Here is a 20,717-nt window from a genome sequence, read left to right on the forward strand (position 1 = left end):
TCAGCAGGCAAACCTGACCTTTCCAGCAGCCAAAGCTTTGGCACCTGCCAAAGCCCTCACCGCCCCTTTTAGCTGAGCCCTGAATGAGCAGAGAGGCCAAGATATGAGGAGCCTGCCAACCACAGAAACAGCAGTGCCAAGGGCGGAAGGCTGGGGGCCGGGCACGAGGGGAACAGGCTGAGCCGGCAGGCGGGAGATGGGGAGGACGGAGGGCAGGAGGCCCGGACAGAGCCGGCCTTCCGGGCCCCGGGGAGGACCTTGGACTCGACTGCTGGTACGACGGAGACCGCCGCAAAGTTGATAAAGAATTGCCTCTTGAGACAGGTCCATACTCTTCAATCTTCACGACAGTATTATAAATCAATGGTGTGAGTCTATAATAGATGATATAAAACCCATATTCCTTAATATGCGCCACAAAACCCTGCATCATGGGACTCTACCCGGCTCACCCACCGTACCTCCCCCACCTGCTCCTGCCCAGGGCCCCCGGCCTCGGTGTCTCTGCTTCTATCATCCGTGACGTTCTCCCAGACACCCCCATACAACACCCCAGGATTCCCTCCCGGAAGGGATGGTGCCCTCTGATCTTTTCATTTCATCCAAATGTCACCTCCTCAGAGCTCTTTCCTGGTCACCAGGTCTAAAGTCAGTTCCTCCTCCTTCTCTCACAGCACCCTGCTTTTCTTCTTGGCTGCATTAATGACAATTATACATTTATTTGTTTAATGTCTACATTTCCCACTAGAATGAGAGTTTGGGGAGAGTAGAAAACATGTTTTTTTCCTGACTGTATATCTGGGATTTGATAAATATTTGATGAATGAATGCAAAAAACAAGTAATACATAGTCAACAAAACCGAAAGTTGGTTCTTTGAAAAGAGCAACTAAATTGACAAACCTTTAACTATTACTGAAGTCCATAAAGAGAGGACTTAAATAATTAAAATGCATGAAAGAAGGGAAAATACCACAGACCTTACAAAATAAAAAGGATTACAGGGGAATATATAAACAACCGTATGCCGACGAATTAGATAACTTACTATCTAATGAAACGGTCCAATAAATTACTAAAAGACACAAATTACCACAACTGATTCAATGTGAAATAAAAAAATCAGCAGACCTATAACAAATAAAGAAATTGAATTCATAATTTAAAAGATTCCTATGAAGAAAAACCCAGGCCCACATGGTTTCACTGGTGAATTCTATCAAACATTCCAAGAAAAATTAATACCAGTCTTTTACAAACTCTTCCAAAAATTAGAAGAGGAAGGAATACTGCCTAGCTCATTCTACAAGACCACAATTACCCTGATATCAAAATTAGACAAAGATACTACAAGAAAAGAGAGCTACGGTCCACATCCCTTATGAATGTAGATGCAGAAATCCTCAACAAAATACTAGCAAACAGAATCCGGCAACATATAAAAGAAATATACATATGCCATGACCAAGAGGGATTTATTTCAAGAAAACAAAGTAGGTTTAACATCCAAATACGAATGTAATATACTATATTAATATAATATAGGATAAAAATCACATAGTCACCGCTATAAATGCAGAAAAAGGATCTGACAAAACCCAACACTTCTTCACTTTAAAAAACAAATGTTAAACCACAAGCTAGAAACAGAAAGGAACATCGTCAACCTGGTGTTAGCCGTCCACAAACAACCTACCCCTAACATCATACGTGACGGCGGGGGAATGAGAGCTTTCTTCCTGAGATCAGGAACGAGACCAGGAGGTCCACTTGCGACGCTTCTATTCATCACTGAACTGAGCTTCTGGCTGAGGCGGTTAGGAAAGAAAACAAAATAAAAGGCATCCAAAGTGGACAGGAAAAAGTAAAATGATCCCCGTTTGCAGATGATATCATTTTGTAACTAGAAAATTCTAAGGAATTCATTAAAGAACTATTAGTTTGACAACTATTAGTTTGCAGGATACAAGGTCTATACACAAAAATCAACAGTATTTCTGGACATTAGTAATGAACATTCCAAAAATAAAATTAGGAAAATAATTCTATTTACAATAGCATCAAAAAGTATAAAATAGTAAGGTATAAATTTTTTAAAAAGAAGCATAAGACTTATATGCTGGAAACTACAAAACAACATGGCTGAACGAAATTAAAGACACTCTAAGTAAATAAAAAGACATGTCATTCATGTTCATGGATCTAAAGATTTAATATTGTTAAGATAGCAATACTCCCCAAATTGATTTATAGATTCAATACAATCTCTATCAAAATTCTAGCTTCAGTAATCAAACAGTGTGCTTCTGATATAAGAATAGATGGAACTGACATGAGGATAAACAGAATAGAATTGAAAATCTAAAATCAATCCTTATACTCATGGTCAATTGATTTCTAAAAGAGTGCCAAGACAATTAAATGGAAAAAGAATAGTCTTGTCAACAAATGGTTCTGAAACAACTGGATATTTATATGCAAAAGAATGACTTTCGATCCACACCTTACAACATATACAAAAATCAATTCAGAACAGACCACAGGCCTAAATGCATTAGTAAAACTGTAAAACTCTTGGAAGAACACATGGGAGTTAATCTTCCTGAAACTGTGTTAGTAAAGCACCAAAAGCACAAACAACATTAAGAAAAATAGATACACTGGACTTTTCAAAAATAAGAACATTTGTGGCCTTTCCTGGTGGTCCAGTGGTTAAGACTCTGTGCTGCTACTGCAGGGGGCACGGGTTCAATCCCTGATCGGGGAAGTTTTGCATGCTGCGCCATGCAGCCAAAAAAGTTTTTAAAAAATAAATAAATAAAAACATTTGTGTCATCACATCGAGAAAGTAAAGACAACTACAGAGTTGATGAATACAGTCGTCCCTGGGTATCCGCAGGGCACTGGTTCCAGGGTCCTCCCCCACACACCGAATCCACGGATGCTCAAGTCCCTCAGATAAAATGGCACAATGGTCCTCCATATCCATGGAACCCATGGACACGGAGAGCCAACTGTATACCTGCATATCACATCCAGATGGCCAATAAGTACATGACACGATGCTCAACATCAGTAGGTCAATAGGGAAATGCAAATGAAAACACAGTGCGACAACGCTTCACACCTACTAGAAGGGGTACAGTTACAAAGACAGTAACGATTAGCAAGGATGTGGAGAAACTGAAACCATCATCCATTGCTGGCAGGAATGTAAAACAGCACAGCTAGTTTGGAAAACACTCTAGTCATTTCCCAAAAAGTTATATATAGAACTACCTCATGACCCAGCATTTCCACTCGTAGGTATATACTCAAGAGACCTAAAAACAGATGTCTACCCAAAAACTTGGACACAATTGTTCAGGGCAGCATTATTCATAATAGCCAAAAAGTAGAAACTCATCCAAATGTTCACCAGCTGAAGAATAGATAAATAAAATAAGGTATATCCATATAATGGAATATTACACAGCCATGAAAAGGAACGAAGCACTGATATGCACTGTGATGTGGATAAACCCTGTAAATATTATGCCAAGTGAAACAGGCTAGTCACAGAAAGACCACATATGGTATCACTCCCTTTCTAGGAAATCTCCAGAACACTCAAATCTACAGAGAAGCAGGGTAGTGCCTGCCAGGGGCTGGGGACACAGGAATGGAGACTGCTTCATGGGTGTGGGGTTTCTTTTCGGGATGACAAAAATGTTCTAAAATTAGGCTGTGTTAATTGGTTGCACAATCCTATGAATACCTGAGAAAAAAATGAACTGTGTATTTTAAATGGGTGAACTGTATGGTATGTGAATTATATCTCAATAAAGCTGTTTAAAAAAATACAGGTAATACAGTGATATAATGTGTTACATGCTTACCATTATGTTCATATGACATTTTACCTTCCTAAATGTTTATGTGCTGTGCTGTGAAAACAGGGTTAAGATATACACAAGGGGAAAGGAGCGGAAAGACTCATCTTTGGGGACCATGGTAGCTAGGCATCAGAGCCCTCCCAATGTAAAATACTTACATATGCTGAATTTCTGTAACAAGGAGTTTACTTGTAGTTCGGAGTGACAGTAAATTATGTGGCATATCCTTACTAAGGCTCAACCAATTGAAGACTTTTAAGCTGTAAATGCAAAACTGGCCTCTCTATAAGAGCGAAAGCCAGCAATTCCCACAAGGCATGGAGAACAGACGGGCTCAAAAAACCAGAAACACGCACTCACATTCCTCAAGACAGGAAGCACCAGCTGCTCGAAGGAAGTCAGATCCACCACATACTGCCCAACACAGCACTCACGCTTTCCAGGCGGAAGCTCTGACCTGAAAGAAAAGATAGTACATCCTTTGTCGAAAGACCCCTCTACTGATTTCTGGGTTTTAGCTACTCCACTGAGCCTCTGGCCTTCTGCGTGTGCTAAAGCATCCTTAAAAATCACCCGAACAGAAAGCGGCAGTGAGCAAAGCTGACCTGATTCCACACCCTTTCCTGAGAGCAGGGCTAACACCGGTGGGCACACCACCACCCACGGCCCGGCAGCTGCCTTCGGGGAGCTGGCACGTCACCTATCTTAGAAGAGTGACGTGAGAAACAGGGCTACGAAGTACCAAGTGAGAAGAGCTTACTACTCAGTGGAGTACGTTCTAAGTGGAATATGATATTTTCAACTTTGTTTTTTATGTGATGATTTCAACCTCTGTTTTCTTTTTCCAAGAAATCCGTAAAGGCTCAGGATTCTTCAAGATAGAAGAGATCACCTGGCTCAGCCCTGGGCCCAGGGAGAATAAAACACCACGGAAATGAAGCTGCAGTACCCAATCCTGGATAAAGGTCCGCGGGCACCAGACAACGTGACAACATCGAACCCTATTCTTCTTCCTCCCTGTCTGACTTCTTCTGTATAGAACCCGTCGACAGGCACACCAGAGGACTTTAAAACTTCACTGACTTTCTGGATCAACGTTGTTTTTCCAACCCCTAAAAAAAAAAAAAAAAAAAGCCCATTAGGAACCACTGCTTTGCTGGAGCACAGGAATCACCAGGAGGAGAGAAACAGGCTGCAAATGGATTTTATGAATGTTAATGTCACTTAATTTTGACTGCTCCAGGTGTTAAAACTCTTGAATTTCAAGTAGAAACAAGCATAATAAAAATATGAATGGTATCTTGAAGTTTATTTTTAAATTCTGAAACAGTATTGGTTTTGTCACATACACCATCCCAGAACCAGGTGAGTGGTTTGCTGATAAAAATCTCAAGTGCAATTTACATCCTAGGAGACAAGCTTCTACTTTCTCCTAGGTTTACTCTCCTTGGGGGAGCAAACTTTTTCCCCTAGAAAGTAAAGCTGGTCAAGCTTCGGTCAAAGGCTGCACGCTTTAAGTTAGGATTTTAAGACACTCTGGACCACCATTTAACAGTGGGAACCTCACTTCAGTCCTCCACAAACTTACATTGTATGTGTCCCGAAAGCAGGGCTCTCAAATACCACAAACACCACTAGAAATGGCAGTTTTTCAACTTTTTCCACAAGAGCAATCCCATCAGGGTGGCCACCCCTTGGAGTGTTACTAGGCATTCCTTCTGCTTGCCCACAACCCCTTCCCAGATTATAGGCTGTGCACTTGCACCTGCCGATCCTCCACACCCAGGACCCCTTCCTTTCCTTCCGGCCTGGCCCCTGGACTACTCGGATTAACTCTTGGGTGTTTACAAGTAACATAACGATACTAATCACTGACACCGTGGAGCCAGGCCCTGGTCTTGCATGCCTCGCAAGCATTTTGTTGGTTAAATTCTCACAACCACCCTCTGAAGCAGTTACCATCCTTGTCTCTATTTTACAGATGAAGAAACTGAGGCACAGAGAGGTTAGGTAACTTGGCCACGGTTACACACCTAGGAAGGACCATACATTTTTTTTTTTGGGCCACATTGGGTCTTCGTTTCTGTGCACGGGCTTCCTCTAGTTGCGGCGAGCGGGGGCCACTCTTCATCGCGGTGCGCGGGCCTCTCACTGTTGCGGCCTCTCGTTGCGGAGCACAGGCTCCGGATGCGCAGGCTCAGTAGTTGTGGCTCACGGGCCCAGTTGCTCCGCGGCACGTGGGATCTTCCCAGACCAGGGCTCGAACCCTTGTCCCCTGAATTGGCAGGCAGACTCTCAACCACTGCGCCACCAGGGAAGCCCCAGGACCATACATTTTAACAGGGGCCTTCGTCTGCCACCATGACTTTGTTTATAGGAGACTTGCTCCCACACAGATTAAAGTCAATGGCATCAAGATTACCAAAAAAGGGGGACAAAAAGGTTTGTAACAGAGCTATTCTGAAATACAACAGGGTTGCAAATCATATTATTTCTATGGCTGCCCAGAGCCATCAGGGATCCCCAACGGGCCTTTTAACCTTCCTTGAAATAAAATACGATCTGTCATTTAAAGCATCTCTCCTCCAGACTTCACACCAGCAAACAATGGCACGTGGCCTTCTGGAACACGAGCAGCAGCCCACGCTCCCGTGACTAGGAAAGAACTACGCAGGGTCGTGACCCCAGCTCTGTCCTTTGGTAACTGCCGCTTTAGGAGTCGCTGAAGAATCTGCTTAACGCAGGCAAGCGGCCTTGGGGGATGTGTAAGCTGGGACTTTCCCGAAGGGCCATTTCTACCACAGTACACGGCAATGCCACAGCTAGGAATTCATCCTCAGCAATGAATCTGACAACGGTACAGAGATACAAGGAACCGGATGTTCACGTCAGCATTCTTCGTAATTGTGCAAAACACAGCAACAATTTAATGTTGATCTGTAATGCTGACTGTTAAATTATGGTATCATGTGTGTAATGACACAAACACACAGGAATCTCATGCAGCCATTATTAAAGAGAATACTCTTTACCTATGGAAACAGTTTACTGGTTAGCATGGAAAACAGACCACAGTGTATGAAAATAATATATGGAGAAGAAGCAGGTTAAGAAACAGCAGATAGGGCTTCCCTGGTGGCACAGTGGTTGAGAATCCGCCTGCCAATGCAGGGGACATGGGTTCGAGCCCTGGTCCGGGAAGATCCCACATGCCACGGAGCAACTAAGCCCGTGAGCCACAACTACTGAGCCCGTGTGCCACAACTACTGAAGCCCGCAAGCTCTAGGGCCTGTGCTCCGCAACAAGAAGCCACCGCAATGAGAAGCCCGTGCACCGCAACGAGGAGTAGCCCCCGTTTGCTGCAACTAGAGAAAGCCTGTGCAGCAATGAAGACTCAACGCAGCCAGAAACAATAAAATAAATAAATTAAAAAAAATAAAAAAAGAAACAGCAGACACACATAGTAGTATTCTATTACATATATATGTATATATATATATACACACATATATATATATATATTTTTTTTTTTTTTTGCGGTAGGCGGGCCTCTCACTGTTGTGGCCTCTCCCATTGCGAAGCACAGGCTCCGGATGCGCAGGCTCAGCAGCCATGGCTCACGGGCCCAGCAGCTCCATGGCATGTGGGATCTTCCCGGACTGGGGCACGAACCCATGTCCCCTGCATCGGCAGGCGGACTCTCAACCACTGCGCCACCAGGGAAGCCCCATTATATTTTTTAAAGGCCACAAATAACAAATGTTGGTGAGGATGTAGAGAAAAGGGAACCCTTGGACACTATTGATGTGAATGTAAATTGATGTAGCCACTGTGGAAAACAGTACGGAGGTTCCTCAAAAAACTAAAAACAGAACTACCATATTATCCAGCAATTCCACTCCTGGGTATATACCCAAAGAAAACAAAAACACTAATTTGAAAAGATAAATGTACCCCAATGTTCATAGCAGAATTATTTACAACAGCCAAGATATGGAAATTTCCATCAACAGATGAATGGATAAAGAAGATGTGGTACATATATACAATGGAATATTAGTCATAAAAAAGAATGAAATTTTGCCATTTGTAGCAACATGGATGGACCCGAAGGGTATTACGCTTACTGAAATAAGTCAGAGAAACACAAATACTGTATGCTATCACTTACATATGGAATCTAAAAAATAAAACAAACTAGTGAATGTAACAAAAAAGAAAAATATAAAGAACAAACTAGTGGTTACCAGTGGGGAGAGGGAAGGTAGGAGGGGCAAGACAGGGAATAAACAGTTAAAAACTACTATGTATAAAATAAATAACCTGCAAGGATACACTGTACAACGCAGAGAATATAGCCAATATTTTATAATAACTATAAATGGAGTATAATCTTTAAAAACTGTGAATAACTATGTTGTACACCTGAAACTTATATAATATTGTAAATCAACTATACCTCAATTTAAAAAAAAAGTGAAGTATGCATATGTTTATTGAAGAAAATGTTGAGAACACAGAAAGGTTTACAGCATTTATTTCTGTATGTTGGAAACCCATGTGATTTTCACTTCTTTAAAATTTTTCTTGATTTCATTGTTTGTTTTTTTTTTTTTTGGTCTTATAGTGAGTGGTTATTACTATTAATTTAAGAAAAAACAAAGCTATTTACATTATGCAAAATACAAAATGGAACAGCTGTAACAAAAGGGGACACTGTGGGTCCGATCTGTGAGGGAGAACATTATAGAGCAAGAGGAGGCCTTGGGCTCAAGTCCCTTTCTTCCTCCTCGGCTCTAGAAACCTTCCGGTGAATTTTTCACCTCCGTTAATTAAGCTACTACCCCAGTGTTGTCTACACTGGCTAAGAAGTGGCCTGTGTGAGAAGGAGACCCCAAGCTGAAAGGTCCACACCATGCACAGACAAGAACAGGTCAGAAAGCTCCAGAATTATGTTGGTGCTGGTTCTCCCATAAAGCTGACCCTGAAATAAAGACTCAAATACAGGCAGTTTAATTTGGGAAGCAACACCCCAAGACGACATGCTGGTAGGAAGATAATCGCATTATCAAATAAGTTACCACTGTGGGTAGCTTAATCCCACTGGGAAATCCTAGGACACAGTTCTGGACCCAAGGCTCCGAGTTCTCCTGTCTGAGGGGTGAGGAAGTAAGGAGTTTACCTGCTCACTTCCATCTATCATGGGTCAAGGCTGCTCCTGGGGGAAGGCATTCCCTGGCCCTTCAGGCCTGCCCTGTGCAGGCAGAGTGGGCTCCAGGGACCAGAGAAAGCCCTCCAGGATGGGTCAGAGGCTCTATAGTTGGAAGCTGGAAAAAATGCTAAGTGCCAAAGACACATGAGTGAGGCCCTGACAGTGCAGACAACAAAAAGTGACCTCTTTGAGAAGATACCTCACCCGATGGTCTGAACGTGTAGAGCTTGATTGATTTATTTATATTTATTTATTTTTTATACAACTTTATTGGAGTATAATTGCTTCACAATGCTGTGTTAGTTTCTGTTGTACAACAAAGTGAACGAGCCTTATGCATACATATATCCCCATATCCCCTCCCTCTTGCGTCTCCCTCCCACCCTCCCTATCCCACCCCTCTAGGTGGTCACAAAGCACCAAGCTGATCTCCCTGTGCTATGTGGCTGCTTCCCACTAGCTATCAATTTTACATTTGTGAACATGTAGAGATTTAGACAGCCGGCAGAGCTTGGGATTGGGTTGGTGAGATAAAGGAACTAAGTCAATGAAAAAACAACATTAGACAACATCTCCAAAGAGAAAAAAAAATTGTTCACAAAGGGAAAAAAAATGATAGATTACTCCAAGGCTCTTCTGTGATTAGCTTTTGCTAATAATACTGTAAACACTGACCACTGAGCTAATTAAAATTACAGGATAACTGCGTTACGAAGATTAGGAGGAAGAGAAGGCGAGTGGGTTTGAGGACAGGCTTGAGAGAGCTATACTGTAGGAATGAGTCTTCCAATTATGTGTATGTACATAAAACTTTTATAAAGAAGGAAACAGAAAGAAGAACCAGTATTGGCCAGGCGAGCCTCTGTCCCCACCCACCTCCAGGACGCAGCCAGGTACCATCACAATAACAAGCCACCTCTGTTATGAAACACATCGATGTCTTGGGGCCAGCCTGCTGAGAAAACTGCATTCCAAGTTTCAAATAAAGGACTGACAAATCAACTTTCAGAAGATGGTCCTTTACCTCTGGGTATCAGAAATTTCTCACAACACCTCCCTCCTCAGCACTCCCCCACTGCGTGGTAAAAATAAAATCCCAGAATCTGCAATATTAAGTTAGCCTTTGCTCCTGAAGGCTAAAAACGATAATCATTACAATAAAGTGAAAGAGAATTTCAGGCCCAGGGTAACAATGGTTGATATCTGAACCCACAGCTAACTTGAAAACTGCAAAGAAGCTGAAGAAATCACTTTCTGCTCAGGCCCATCTTTTTTTTTTTTTTTGCCCCCTTAATGTATCTGATGCTGCTACAACTTCTCTGCCTCTTCTTTCAATAATGAGTTATCCACGTGCGGCATCTTGGCTTAAAAGGCATCTATGTCCTCTCCCAGACTCTCATTTGAAAGCACACTATCTCCTATCAAAGGTGAGACCTTCACAGCCCGAGGGCTGAAGGATCTGCATTAAAAGAGACAGACGCAGACGCAGGCTCTGGGTGGGCGGTGCCCTGTAGGTACCAAAGCTCTTAACCTGCGGCCTCACTCATGGAGGGAATTCAGTGGGTCGGTGAACGTGGATGGGGAACACGGCTGCATGTTCAGTTTCACTACCCTGCAACTGAAATCCCGCTCTTCCTTTCATGATGCGTGCAGGGCAGGAGCACGTGTAACTATCGACAGAAACCACACACCTTCGATTCCACCGCGGTGGTGGCAGAGATTCTGAAATACCTTTCGTGTCCATCACAACTTCACAACTGCGGGAGTTATTACTGCTGCCGCCGCCCCTGCTATTTAATATTTAAGACCGAAGCCCGGGGGCGACCCCATCACAAGCTGGTTCCTGTTCTCCTGTAGTTGGCCTCATTTCACTCATCTGATGGACTCACAGTCACGTTTTCCGGGAAAAACACGCAGGCTTCAGCCCACCAAGCGTGTAACTTACATGGGGAATTTTAGAGGCCACCGGCCGGAGCCCCTTGCCCAAAGCACCGGACCGCCCCCAGCCCGGGCACCCCTCACGTCCACCCCTCGGCCTCCCGGAGGCGCAGACCCGGGCGGGGTTACCTGGGGGTCCCGTCAGGAACACGTGCCGGGCCATACGGGTACGACCGGGTGGGGGTCACGGCCCGGGAGGGCGTCGGGGTCGAAGTCGCCGAACGGGGCAGGGGTCGGGGTCGCGACCCAGAATCCACCCCGCAACGCCGCAGTCCCCACCTCCGCCGGCCGGAAGCACCACCCTCTCGGCCGCGCATGCGCTCTCCCCATTCAGCCTCGGCCCGCGCATGCGCCCTCCGCTCTCAGCCCCGGTCCCCGCGAGCGGCGTCCGCGCGTCTAGGGTGGGAGGATAGTGGTCCGGTCTTCTGCGCGTCCCTGTATTCCAGCCTCGGTGTTGGACTTACGTGGGGTGTTTGCGAGGAGATGTGCGTGAGAGCGTGTTACTAAACCAATCCTGCTCCAGGTGGGCGCCGTTGCCCGAGCTCTGTTCCCGGGATGGGACCTGCGAGCTGAAATTCCCCCGGGCTGCGGGGATCAGCCCTTCTGAAGGAGCCTTGGTCCCTGGAAGCCTTCCGCAAAGGAGGAGGCTTTGCTACCGATTGGAACTATTTACCCAGTGTTGTCAGCCGTGACGGCAGAGTAGTATCAACTGGTTAAAAGTGCCTGATGCCTGGGCTCCAACTCCAGACATTCGGAGTGATTGATCTTGGGCGAGCCCTGAGCATCTCGAGCTTTCTGGCTGTTGTTGTTATTGTTGAAACTCCTCGGCAGTTTCTAAAGGCCCATCTTCAACCGTGCACATGAAGACTAATCTTCCCTTCTTGTCACCATCCCATAAATGTAAACCAACCCAAGACCCAGCTGTTGGATCTCCCTGTGCAAAGCATTAAGTGGCTTCCCCCCCCCCTCACTTCACCACTTGAGGGGTTTCAGCCCATAAAATGAAGTGGCAATGGCTTTGGGCCAGAGTTACCTGTAAACTCTTTCAGTCTAATATGTGTACAGTTTGTCTCCTGATCGATCATTCTCCGTTCAGAGAAAGCAATTTCAGTGAGTGCTCAACTTAATTGGTGTGCGCCCATCCAGGACCTCCACGGCTCCCTTTAGCCTGGATATACACCAGTCAGATGGCCTCTGTTTCTTGCTGCTTGAAAAGGAATCATCTAAAAGGCAGATTTGTACAGTCGAGCTGTCACCATCATTTCTGCAACATTTATAAGGCTGCATCACTGGTAAGGTAGGGCCTTCCACCCAGATTTCTTTCACCTCCATGCAAACTGGAATGAAGAACAGCTGATGTAGCCAAGTAAACCCATAGTAGTTTCCAAAAGAAAGAAACATGTACACAGTCAAATGTACACTCTTCTTTTTATTAAAAAAAATTTTATTTTAAAATGCTAACTATGTAACATTTCCATCACTGAAGCAGTTTGTAAGGCTCACCAGATGATGGATTATTTTGTTTTGATGTTATGCCTGGAATTCTCGTAGCTACCAGCAGACATCAGTTTAGGTAACTCAAGGAACATCTAGACTCCAGATGTAGAGAACTGATGTTTCAGAACAAAAAGAAAATTCTTCCAAAGTTGGATATTCTTTTTCCATTGGAGGATCCGCCCCTTTCAATCCCAGGGTCAGGACCTGAGGGAGGGATGTTCCCCAAAGAGGAATTGAGGCGCTATTTCCACAGGGGCGACTGAATGCCAGGCTGGCAAAACACGTTCACATTTGTCTTCTCCCCCTCTTATATATTTTCACATCCCCAGTAACCATATTCTTGGTTCTGTTTTCTGGTACTCAGGACTTAACCCAAGTTTAAATTACTGTACAAATACACTTAGGAGTAACAATAGTGCGTGTGTGCATGCTCATTGCACGTGTATAGGTTTATGGGTTTGGGGAATATTCGTATACAGCCCATCTCATTTGACCAGATGCTGTACACTTGTGGGCACCATGTCCTGGTGTAGGGATGGGGAAAACAGAGCTTTGCAGAAGCTCTGGCTCATAGGAAGGGGCAGTGGGAGAACTGGGTATTGGGGACAGCTTTCTGACTCTCTGACTGTGGTTCGTGTCCCTGGCCCTGGGCTGCAGTCCTGGCACACCCATTGGCTGTGCTGTGTGCTCTTGAAAAGTGTGGCTATGATCACAGTAAACGTGGAAAACCAAGCAGGTGAGAGTTGGGTCACCGCAAGATTCCAGGAAGAATGGTGAACCAGCAGAAACAGGGCGTTTAGCCTCCTAACAAATGATGGGAGTAAACGAGGAAGGTTGTGAGAGTGAACCGCCAAGGACAAGCTGAGAGGCACGGGGAAGAGGGGCAAAGCTTCTGTTTGGCTTTGTCGTTTCCTCAGGAACGCTAACACTGCACAGCTTTGTTTTGTGCAGGTTCACTTTCATTCATTTTGCTTGGATCCCATCAGTGGAGAATCTATTGTTTGCAGAATAATATGAAAATTGTTCTGGTTTGAATCAACCTCTGATGTGTAGGAACCAAAAAAAAAAAAATTGCTGTATCTAATGAATATTCAACACCTGATGTAAATAGAGCTGGTTATTTAATATGTTCACCCCCCTTCCCTCCCTCCCTCCGTCCCTTCTTTCCTTCCTCTGTTTTATTGCAGAGACTATGCACTGTGATACACAGTAGGGATCAAAGGTACATTTGAATAGCTTCTGTCCTGAAAAGACTAAGACAATCAAAAACACTGGTGAGTAGGGCTTCCCTGGTGGCGCAGTGGTTAAGAATCCGCCTGCCAGTGCAGGGGACAGGGGTTCGAGCCCTGGTCCAGGAAAATCCCACATGCTGTGGAGCAGCTAAGCCTGAGCGCCACAACTACTGAGCTTGCGCTCTAGAGCCCATGAGCCACAACTACTGAGCCCACATGCCACAACTACTGAAGCCCGCACGCCTGGAGCCCATGCTCCACAACAAGAGAAGCCACCGCAATGGGAAGCCCACGCACCGCAACAAAGAGTAGCCCCCACTCTCTGCAACTAGAGAAAGCCCGCGCGCAGCAACAAAGACCCAATGCAGCCAAAAATAAAATTAATTAATCAATTAATTAATTTTTAAGAAACAAAAAAAATCACTGGTGAACAGACTCTTATACCTAAGGTCCAAATTTTTAAAACTATTAAATATCCATGAGCTATTTTTTTTCATTCAAAATGGAAATACCTTTATCTGAGCTCCTGGGGGGAAGAATTCCTTTCCCACCCGTTTAGATTACCTACCTTACTGGATAACAATTACCACTGAGAGAGCTGGCATTGCATTTTGGCCACCAACCTTGTAATACTTGGACATACTTAACAAAAGATAATAGCGAACATTTACCTAGCGTTTCCCATGTACCGAGTTCTCTCAGAGCACAAGAAGACAAATACTGATTCCACTTATACGAGGTACCTAGAATAGTCACATTCGTAGAGATGGAAAGAAGAATGTGGTTGACAGGGCCTGGAGAGAGGGGAAATGGGCATTATTGTTTAATGGGGACAGAGTTTCAGTTTTGCAAGATGAAAAGAGCTCTGGAGACGGATGGTGGTGACGGTTGCACAACACTGTGAATGTACTTAACGCCACTGAACCATACGCTTAAAAATGGTTAAGATGGTACATTTTACGTTATGCGTATCTTACCACAATTAAAAACTTAAAAAAATCAACATATGGAAAATGAGGAAGAAGAAAAGAAATCAGTAAAGGCTGGAGTGGTCAGAGTAGGGGTTTTGGAGAAAGTGTGTTTTGAGCTGGGCCCTGGAGGATGCATCGCTTGACTGGGAGAGGATGAGGGGACCTTCGCTGTTGCAGAATGACTCTGGTGTCCCAGGGTGGATCTCATCCAGCAAGGGCTTTCATTGGAGCTGGAAACCTCGCAAACCAACACCTGCAGTTAAGGGCTGGTGAAGCTTCTTGAGACGGATGCCCCGGGGCTCCTAATATGGTCCCACAGGCCTGGTTAGGATAAAGAGATGCCCGTCCCCTCTCTGTTCCTAGGAAACAGCCCCAACTAGAGACTTCAACGCTGAGAGCTGGAAGACCCAGGATTGTCCTGAGCCCCGTTCTGCTCCTTTCCTGCAGCTGCCGCAAGTCTGATTCTGTCTACGTGGCTGACAGATGGCCCTGGAGGACCACTCTCCCAATTATGCAGACTGGGGAGTCAGGGGAGCAAAGATGGAAGGGAAAGCAGGAAAGAATAGGACCAAATGGTGTGACGGTGCTTGAGCTTGTTGGTGGAAGGAAAACTGGGCTGCGCGAACGTCAGGTCTGTTTCACATAATTGCACCCAACCCTGGGTACGTGTACAGCCCACCACCCCACCCCAGATAAGCAGCCCCCCTGCCATCCCACAGACCTGAGGCTTAGTAGAAGGGACCCTGCCCATCTTTACCCGAGAGGGTGTGACACTCCACACCTGCATGAGCAAAACCAGGGCCTTTTGGCCTGGCTTCCTGCCACAGGAGCGCAAGTGACAGCTGAGCGTGGTCGCTTTGGGTAGACATAAATTCGTGGAACCATGAAAGGAGCATTAAAGTGCGAATTCAAGTCGCTGAGCTGAGACCAGCTTGTTACGTTACCCTAGACAAGTCGTGCTTTGGGCCCAAGTGTTCACAACTGAAAAAGAAAAAGGAAATTCCTGCCCTGCAGGACCCTCAGGCGTGCTGCAAGTATGAAGTGGGGTTATTTATGGGGAGGCTCTTAAACGGTATAAAGCCCGTCAGGCAGTATTACCATCTCCCAGAGCTCCTGTGAGGCTGGAAGGGGAGCCTGCCAGATGTGTAACTGTACCTTCTCTGAGCACTTGCGTTCCTCTTAGAAGCATTTCTTAAGCTTGTTTTCTACTTCAGGGGTTTTGCTTTTTCCTTTTTCTTCTTTTTCTACATTTTTATTATGTAAAATTTCAAACATGTACAAATGTGCAGAGAATAGGATGGGATAATAAGCCCCCTGGACACAGAGCCAGCTTCAGCAATTACCAGCTCACGGCTGGTCTTGTTTCATCTGCAGCTCCCCATCTTAAACCCACACTGGGTTTCTTTCGAGCAAAATATCAGATATCATATCATTTCATTGATAACTATTTTAATACGCCTTTCTGAAATATTAGGATACTTTTAAAAATGTAACCACAATACCATTGCCACACCTCAAATATTATTTCTTTTATTTTTTTCTTTTTTTTTTTCCTCTTTGCGGTACGCAGGCCTCTCACTGCTGTGACCTCTCCCGTTGCGGAGCACAGGCTCCGGATGTGCAGGCTCAGCGGCCATGGCTCACGGGCCCAGCCGCTCCGCGGCATGTGGGATCCTCTCGGACCGGGGCACGAACCCGTGTCCCCTGCATCGGCAGGCGGACTCTCAACCACTGCGCCACCAGGGAAGCCCTCTCTCTGGTAATTTCTTTGGTAAAGAAACTGCTGGTTTGTCTTAGCCAGTTGTTCACAGTCTGGGATTTGCTGAGGTGTCCCCTCCCCAAGGTATGACTGAGCCTGCCCTTCTGTGGCCCGTGTTTCTTCTATTCTGCTATTCCATCAGGAGACCTGATTTGACAACCTGCCCCTGGGATGCCTCTGGATGTGTCCAGACATAAGGCAGATTTGTAGAGTTCAGTCTTCGTCAAGTAGAAACTTTTCCTTCTTCCCCTCTTCCTCCTCATGAAACATAAGCTTCATTCAGCTCACTTCCTATGTGCCAGGCACATCCTAAGCTCTTACACACATTATCTCACTGTTTTTCACAGCAATGTTATGAAACAGCATAGTTCAGCTTGACATTCATTCTAGCTGCCCAGCATCTAAACCCTTTCCTGTGTTTGGGGAATGGGTCACCTCTTTGCATGCCAGAGATCTCGTTTCCAGCCTCCTTTGCAGCTAAGGAAAGGAAAAGGCAAGGGCCCAAAGCTACACCTACCAGATACTTCCATCCTTGGCCTGAGTTAGGTGCTACTGATGCGATGACACATGGAGCCGGAGGCCATGGTGATTGCAGCCTTGGTCCTGGCAGGGCGCTCCGTGCAGCCTGGGGACGGGGCCAGGCCCAGGATCCTGCAAGATTCCTCTGGGTCGTTCCTGGACCTGCTGCGTCCACCCTCCCGTGAGATCCCCCGTAAACACGTGGAGCCCAGGAAGAAGCTGCTGTGCAGAAGCTGCACTGCAGGTGCTGTAGCGGAGAAACAAGGAACCCATTCCCTGTAAGGAACCTGTGAATCACCCTCACCCAGAGCCCACCCTGCCTCAGGGCTTGTTTCCAGTGTGCCTTCCAAACTGGGGAAATCACCAAAGGGTGGGTTCAGGACCCACTGAGTCCACTATGAAATGGATTTCTATCAAAACTTACTTACCTGGGGCTTCCCTGGTGGCGCAGTGGTTAAGAATCCGCCTGCCAATGCAGGGGACACGGGTTCGAGCTCTGGTCTGGGAGGATCCCACATGCTGCAGAGCAACTAAGCCCGTGCGCCACAACTACTGAGCCTGCGCTCTAGAGCCCATGAGCCACAACTACTGAGCTCGCGTGCCACAACTACTGAAGCCTGCATGCCTAGAGCCTGTGCTCTGCAACAAGAGAAGCCACTGCAATGAGAAGCCCGTGCACCACCACGAAGAGTAGCCCCCGCTCGCCGCAACTAGAGAAAGCCCACGTGCAGCAACAAAGACCCAACGCAGCCAATAAATAAATAAAAATTAAAAAAGGAAACAAAACTTACTCACCTGCCCTTCATAAGCCCCCATTCTGCCTGGCAAGTGGAGCACAGTGGTGTTTTGGCTCCAGAAACTCGTTTCAGTTTACAGCCACTGTCCTGTAATCCTGGAGAAGTCTGATTATTCACCTTTCCTCAATACACAGTCACTCTGGTAAATGGCCACAGGGCCTTCTGGAGGAAGATTTACAGTCTAAACATTTGCTGTGTAGCATGATCCTTCCTCTGGAGGGCTTGGCCTCCCTTTCAGGCAAGGGCCTCTGTTGGCTGGGGCCCGGGTGAGGAAAAAAGGGGCTCCGGCACAGAATTAAAGGCTCTCAGGTCCTGCGGGGGCGATCCTGCATTTTCATCATCCAGGAGGTAGTGCCTTCTCCGATATTGCACTCTAGGGATCTTTCTTGCCGCCCTCAAGGCCCAGCCCTGGGCTGAACTTGAATGACTCAAGTCTGGGAACTGGTTGAGAGGCCGTAACAGTCTCTCATGGTGACTCAGCTCACACTTCTGTCCAACAGATGTAGAGCTTTGCCATGGACACAAAATAAGACTTTAGGTAGTTCCCAACTCTCACTTCTAGGGCCACCGTGACCAACACCAAAGACACTGCAGGTCAGACTATTCTAATTACTGCATGGTCTGTGTTAAGATGAAAACCACAGGCCCAAAATAGAGCCATATATGCGAGGCCACACCTCCGAACCAGGGCTTAATACTGAACCTAACTGAAGCTTCAACCTCCCCTAGAAATGTAGTCTTAACCAGTCAGGAATTTTCTGGTCAGTACCAATGAGGTCATCTGTCACATGGGCCCTTTCTAGCCCCCAGAGGAAGACGAGGTAAGCCACCTAATCTTATTCCCTTCCTTTCCCCAAAGGGAAATGACTTTAAAAACCTTTCCCTTTCTGTGGCCCCTGGAACTCCCCTCTACTTCCTAGATGGAATTATACCTGGTTCATGAATCGTTCAATGAAGTCAATTAGATCTTCACAATTGACTTGGTTGAGTTATGTTTTTTCACATTTGATGACTGAATAGCTTTGGCTCTGCTGTCCATTGCCACATGTCCTGATCTGTGACTCGAAGTTTCTGCTTAACACCAACACCCCAGGATCCCGAAATCCCCGGTGAAAGCAGGGAGTCTAGTTCAATGACAACTGTTCCCACTGTCATTTCTGGCCTAAAGATAATTTCACCACTATATTTCTCTGTCTAAAAACCAGGCATCAAGAAATAGTGATTTAATAAGCTTACTATAGGAGAAGTCTAAAATGGTACAGATGCACGGTCTACAAACCATTGCATTTTGTGTAAGTGGAAAGATGAGTCTTTGCTTTGTTGCACACACAACATATTAAATTTGCAGCTCAGCAGTATTGCCATATTGACCCTTGACACGTATAGCGCCGCCTCATTGCCTACGAGTATTGCACTGCTTTGCAAGGGCTCAGCCTTTCCGAGTAGCCCAGGCCTCTGTAAACATTAACACATAGAAACCGCAATTAAATAGAGTTGGGAGACCAGAAGGGGGCGCTCTCATGCCCTATGCTGATAGCGGAACCCAACAGTCCTTTCATGGCAAGGACTCAGCCAATGAGGGACTATTAACGCTCAGCCAATGATAAAACATGGACTCTTCGTTTACTCCACTCTCATCCCAACTTCCTTTTCCCCTCTATAAAAGAGTTCTCCCCTCCATTTTTGTGGGGGGATTTGCACATGGCTCACCATGATTGCAGACTCCCAATTGTAAGTCTTTGCAAATCTCCAAATAAACCCAATTGTGCTAGAGGAATAACTGGCAGTCTATTTGTTTTAGGGTAACACACCTGGCTGGATTAGGGGACACCAACTGCCCATGATGGCGCCCAGGGCTCATCCCCAGCACGCTTTGTCCCAGAACTAGTTGACAAGACAACAAAATACCAAGGCCTGGTTGGCTCAGACCCTGGGGTGGTCTTGGGTGCATCCTGGGGGACGCATCTGTATAAACCCAGCTACAAAAGCTAGAGAAAAGAAAAAAGAGGTGGAAGGAACACATGATGACCTTGCACAGGGTTCAGAAATTAATAACTCTATGAATTTATTTCAAAGAACTTTTCAGAACAATTTTTATACCAAGGAATATGGCAAAAATCTGCATTTTTGCTCTAAATCTCTGAGTCCTTTTTGGATGAGATAACCACTCTCAGATTCACCTTTCCACATTATAAAGGCTCACTTAGTTCTCCTCTGGGCCAGGTTTGATTTGTTCCAATGGTCTCTGGATTTCAGAGTATCGAAGCATCTATGCACGTTGATATGGATATAAATTACTTTTAAGCTACTCAGGAACTTTAAGCCTGCAGTTCGTTTTGAAAACTGAAGGGCTTTACTAAGCTACTTCATGGTCTCCTATTGTAATTTAAACAAACAAACAGACAAACAAGCTTTTAATTAATGCCTGTCTTGCTTTATTTAAAACATGTTTTGTTAAATTGCAAACTTGGAACGTGCACATTTTGCCTGCCTACTAGGTCTTACAGATAATTGGTAGTTTAATTCTACAAACAAAGACACTATTTTAAGTTGGAAAGAAAATTCATCTTTCTTTTCTTCTTATCTCTTTAAGAGAAGCTATTTTCCTTCTTCCCCTTAATTCATTTCTCTTGAAGCTCTTAGACTTGCTTTGATAATACACCAAGTCTTTGGGATTTGGGGAGAAGTTTTAAATGGACAGATAACTTTTACAATACATGTTTTTCTCTAGCTCATTATCGTTTCTACTTTGAAACCAGAAGTTTCTAATACTACTTCAGAAATAAGACCAATTATGCATGGGCTCTATGCTTAATGTTCTATAGGCATCATCTCATTTAATCCACATAACCACACTACTGAGATGGACACTTAAAAAAAATAAAGGATACACACATTTCGATCAGTTTTGACAAAT

General features: G+C 45.3%; 1 protein-coding gene across 2 annotated transcripts in view; it reads right to left on the bottom strand.

The window, feature by feature from the left end:
- The window catches only part of NTPCR (nucleoside-triphosphatase, cancer-related), a 36,826-nt gene extending 25,487 nt beyond the window's left edge, over positions 1 to 11,339 (bottom strand). The window contains exons 1-3 of one of the 2 annotated variants that reach the window (XM_067711087.1): positions 11,155 to 11,339; positions 4,824 to 4,986; positions 4,235 to 4,331 (exon numbers count right to left, since the gene is read on the bottom strand). In XM_067711087.1, the coding sequence (XP_067567188.1) occupies positions 4,235 to 4,331; positions 4,824 to 4,986; positions 11,155 to 11,188 (294 nt within the window). In that variant the 5' untranslated portion in view covers positions 11,189 to 11,339. The remainder of the gene's footprint in view (positions 1 to 4,234; positions 4,332 to 4,823; positions 4,987 to 11,154) is intronic. The other variant, XM_067711086.1, reaches the window with a different exon arrangement.
- Positions 11,340 to 20,717: the final 9,378 nt, after the last annotated feature.

Source organism: Pseudorca crassidens, chromosome 16 (assembly GCF_039906515.1).
Source record: "Pseudorca crassidens isolate mPseCra1 chromosome 16, mPseCra1.hap1, whole genome shotgun sequence".
NCBI classification, from domain to species: domain Eukaryota; kingdom Metazoa; phylum Chordata; class Mammalia; order Artiodactyla; family Delphinidae; genus Pseudorca; species Pseudorca crassidens.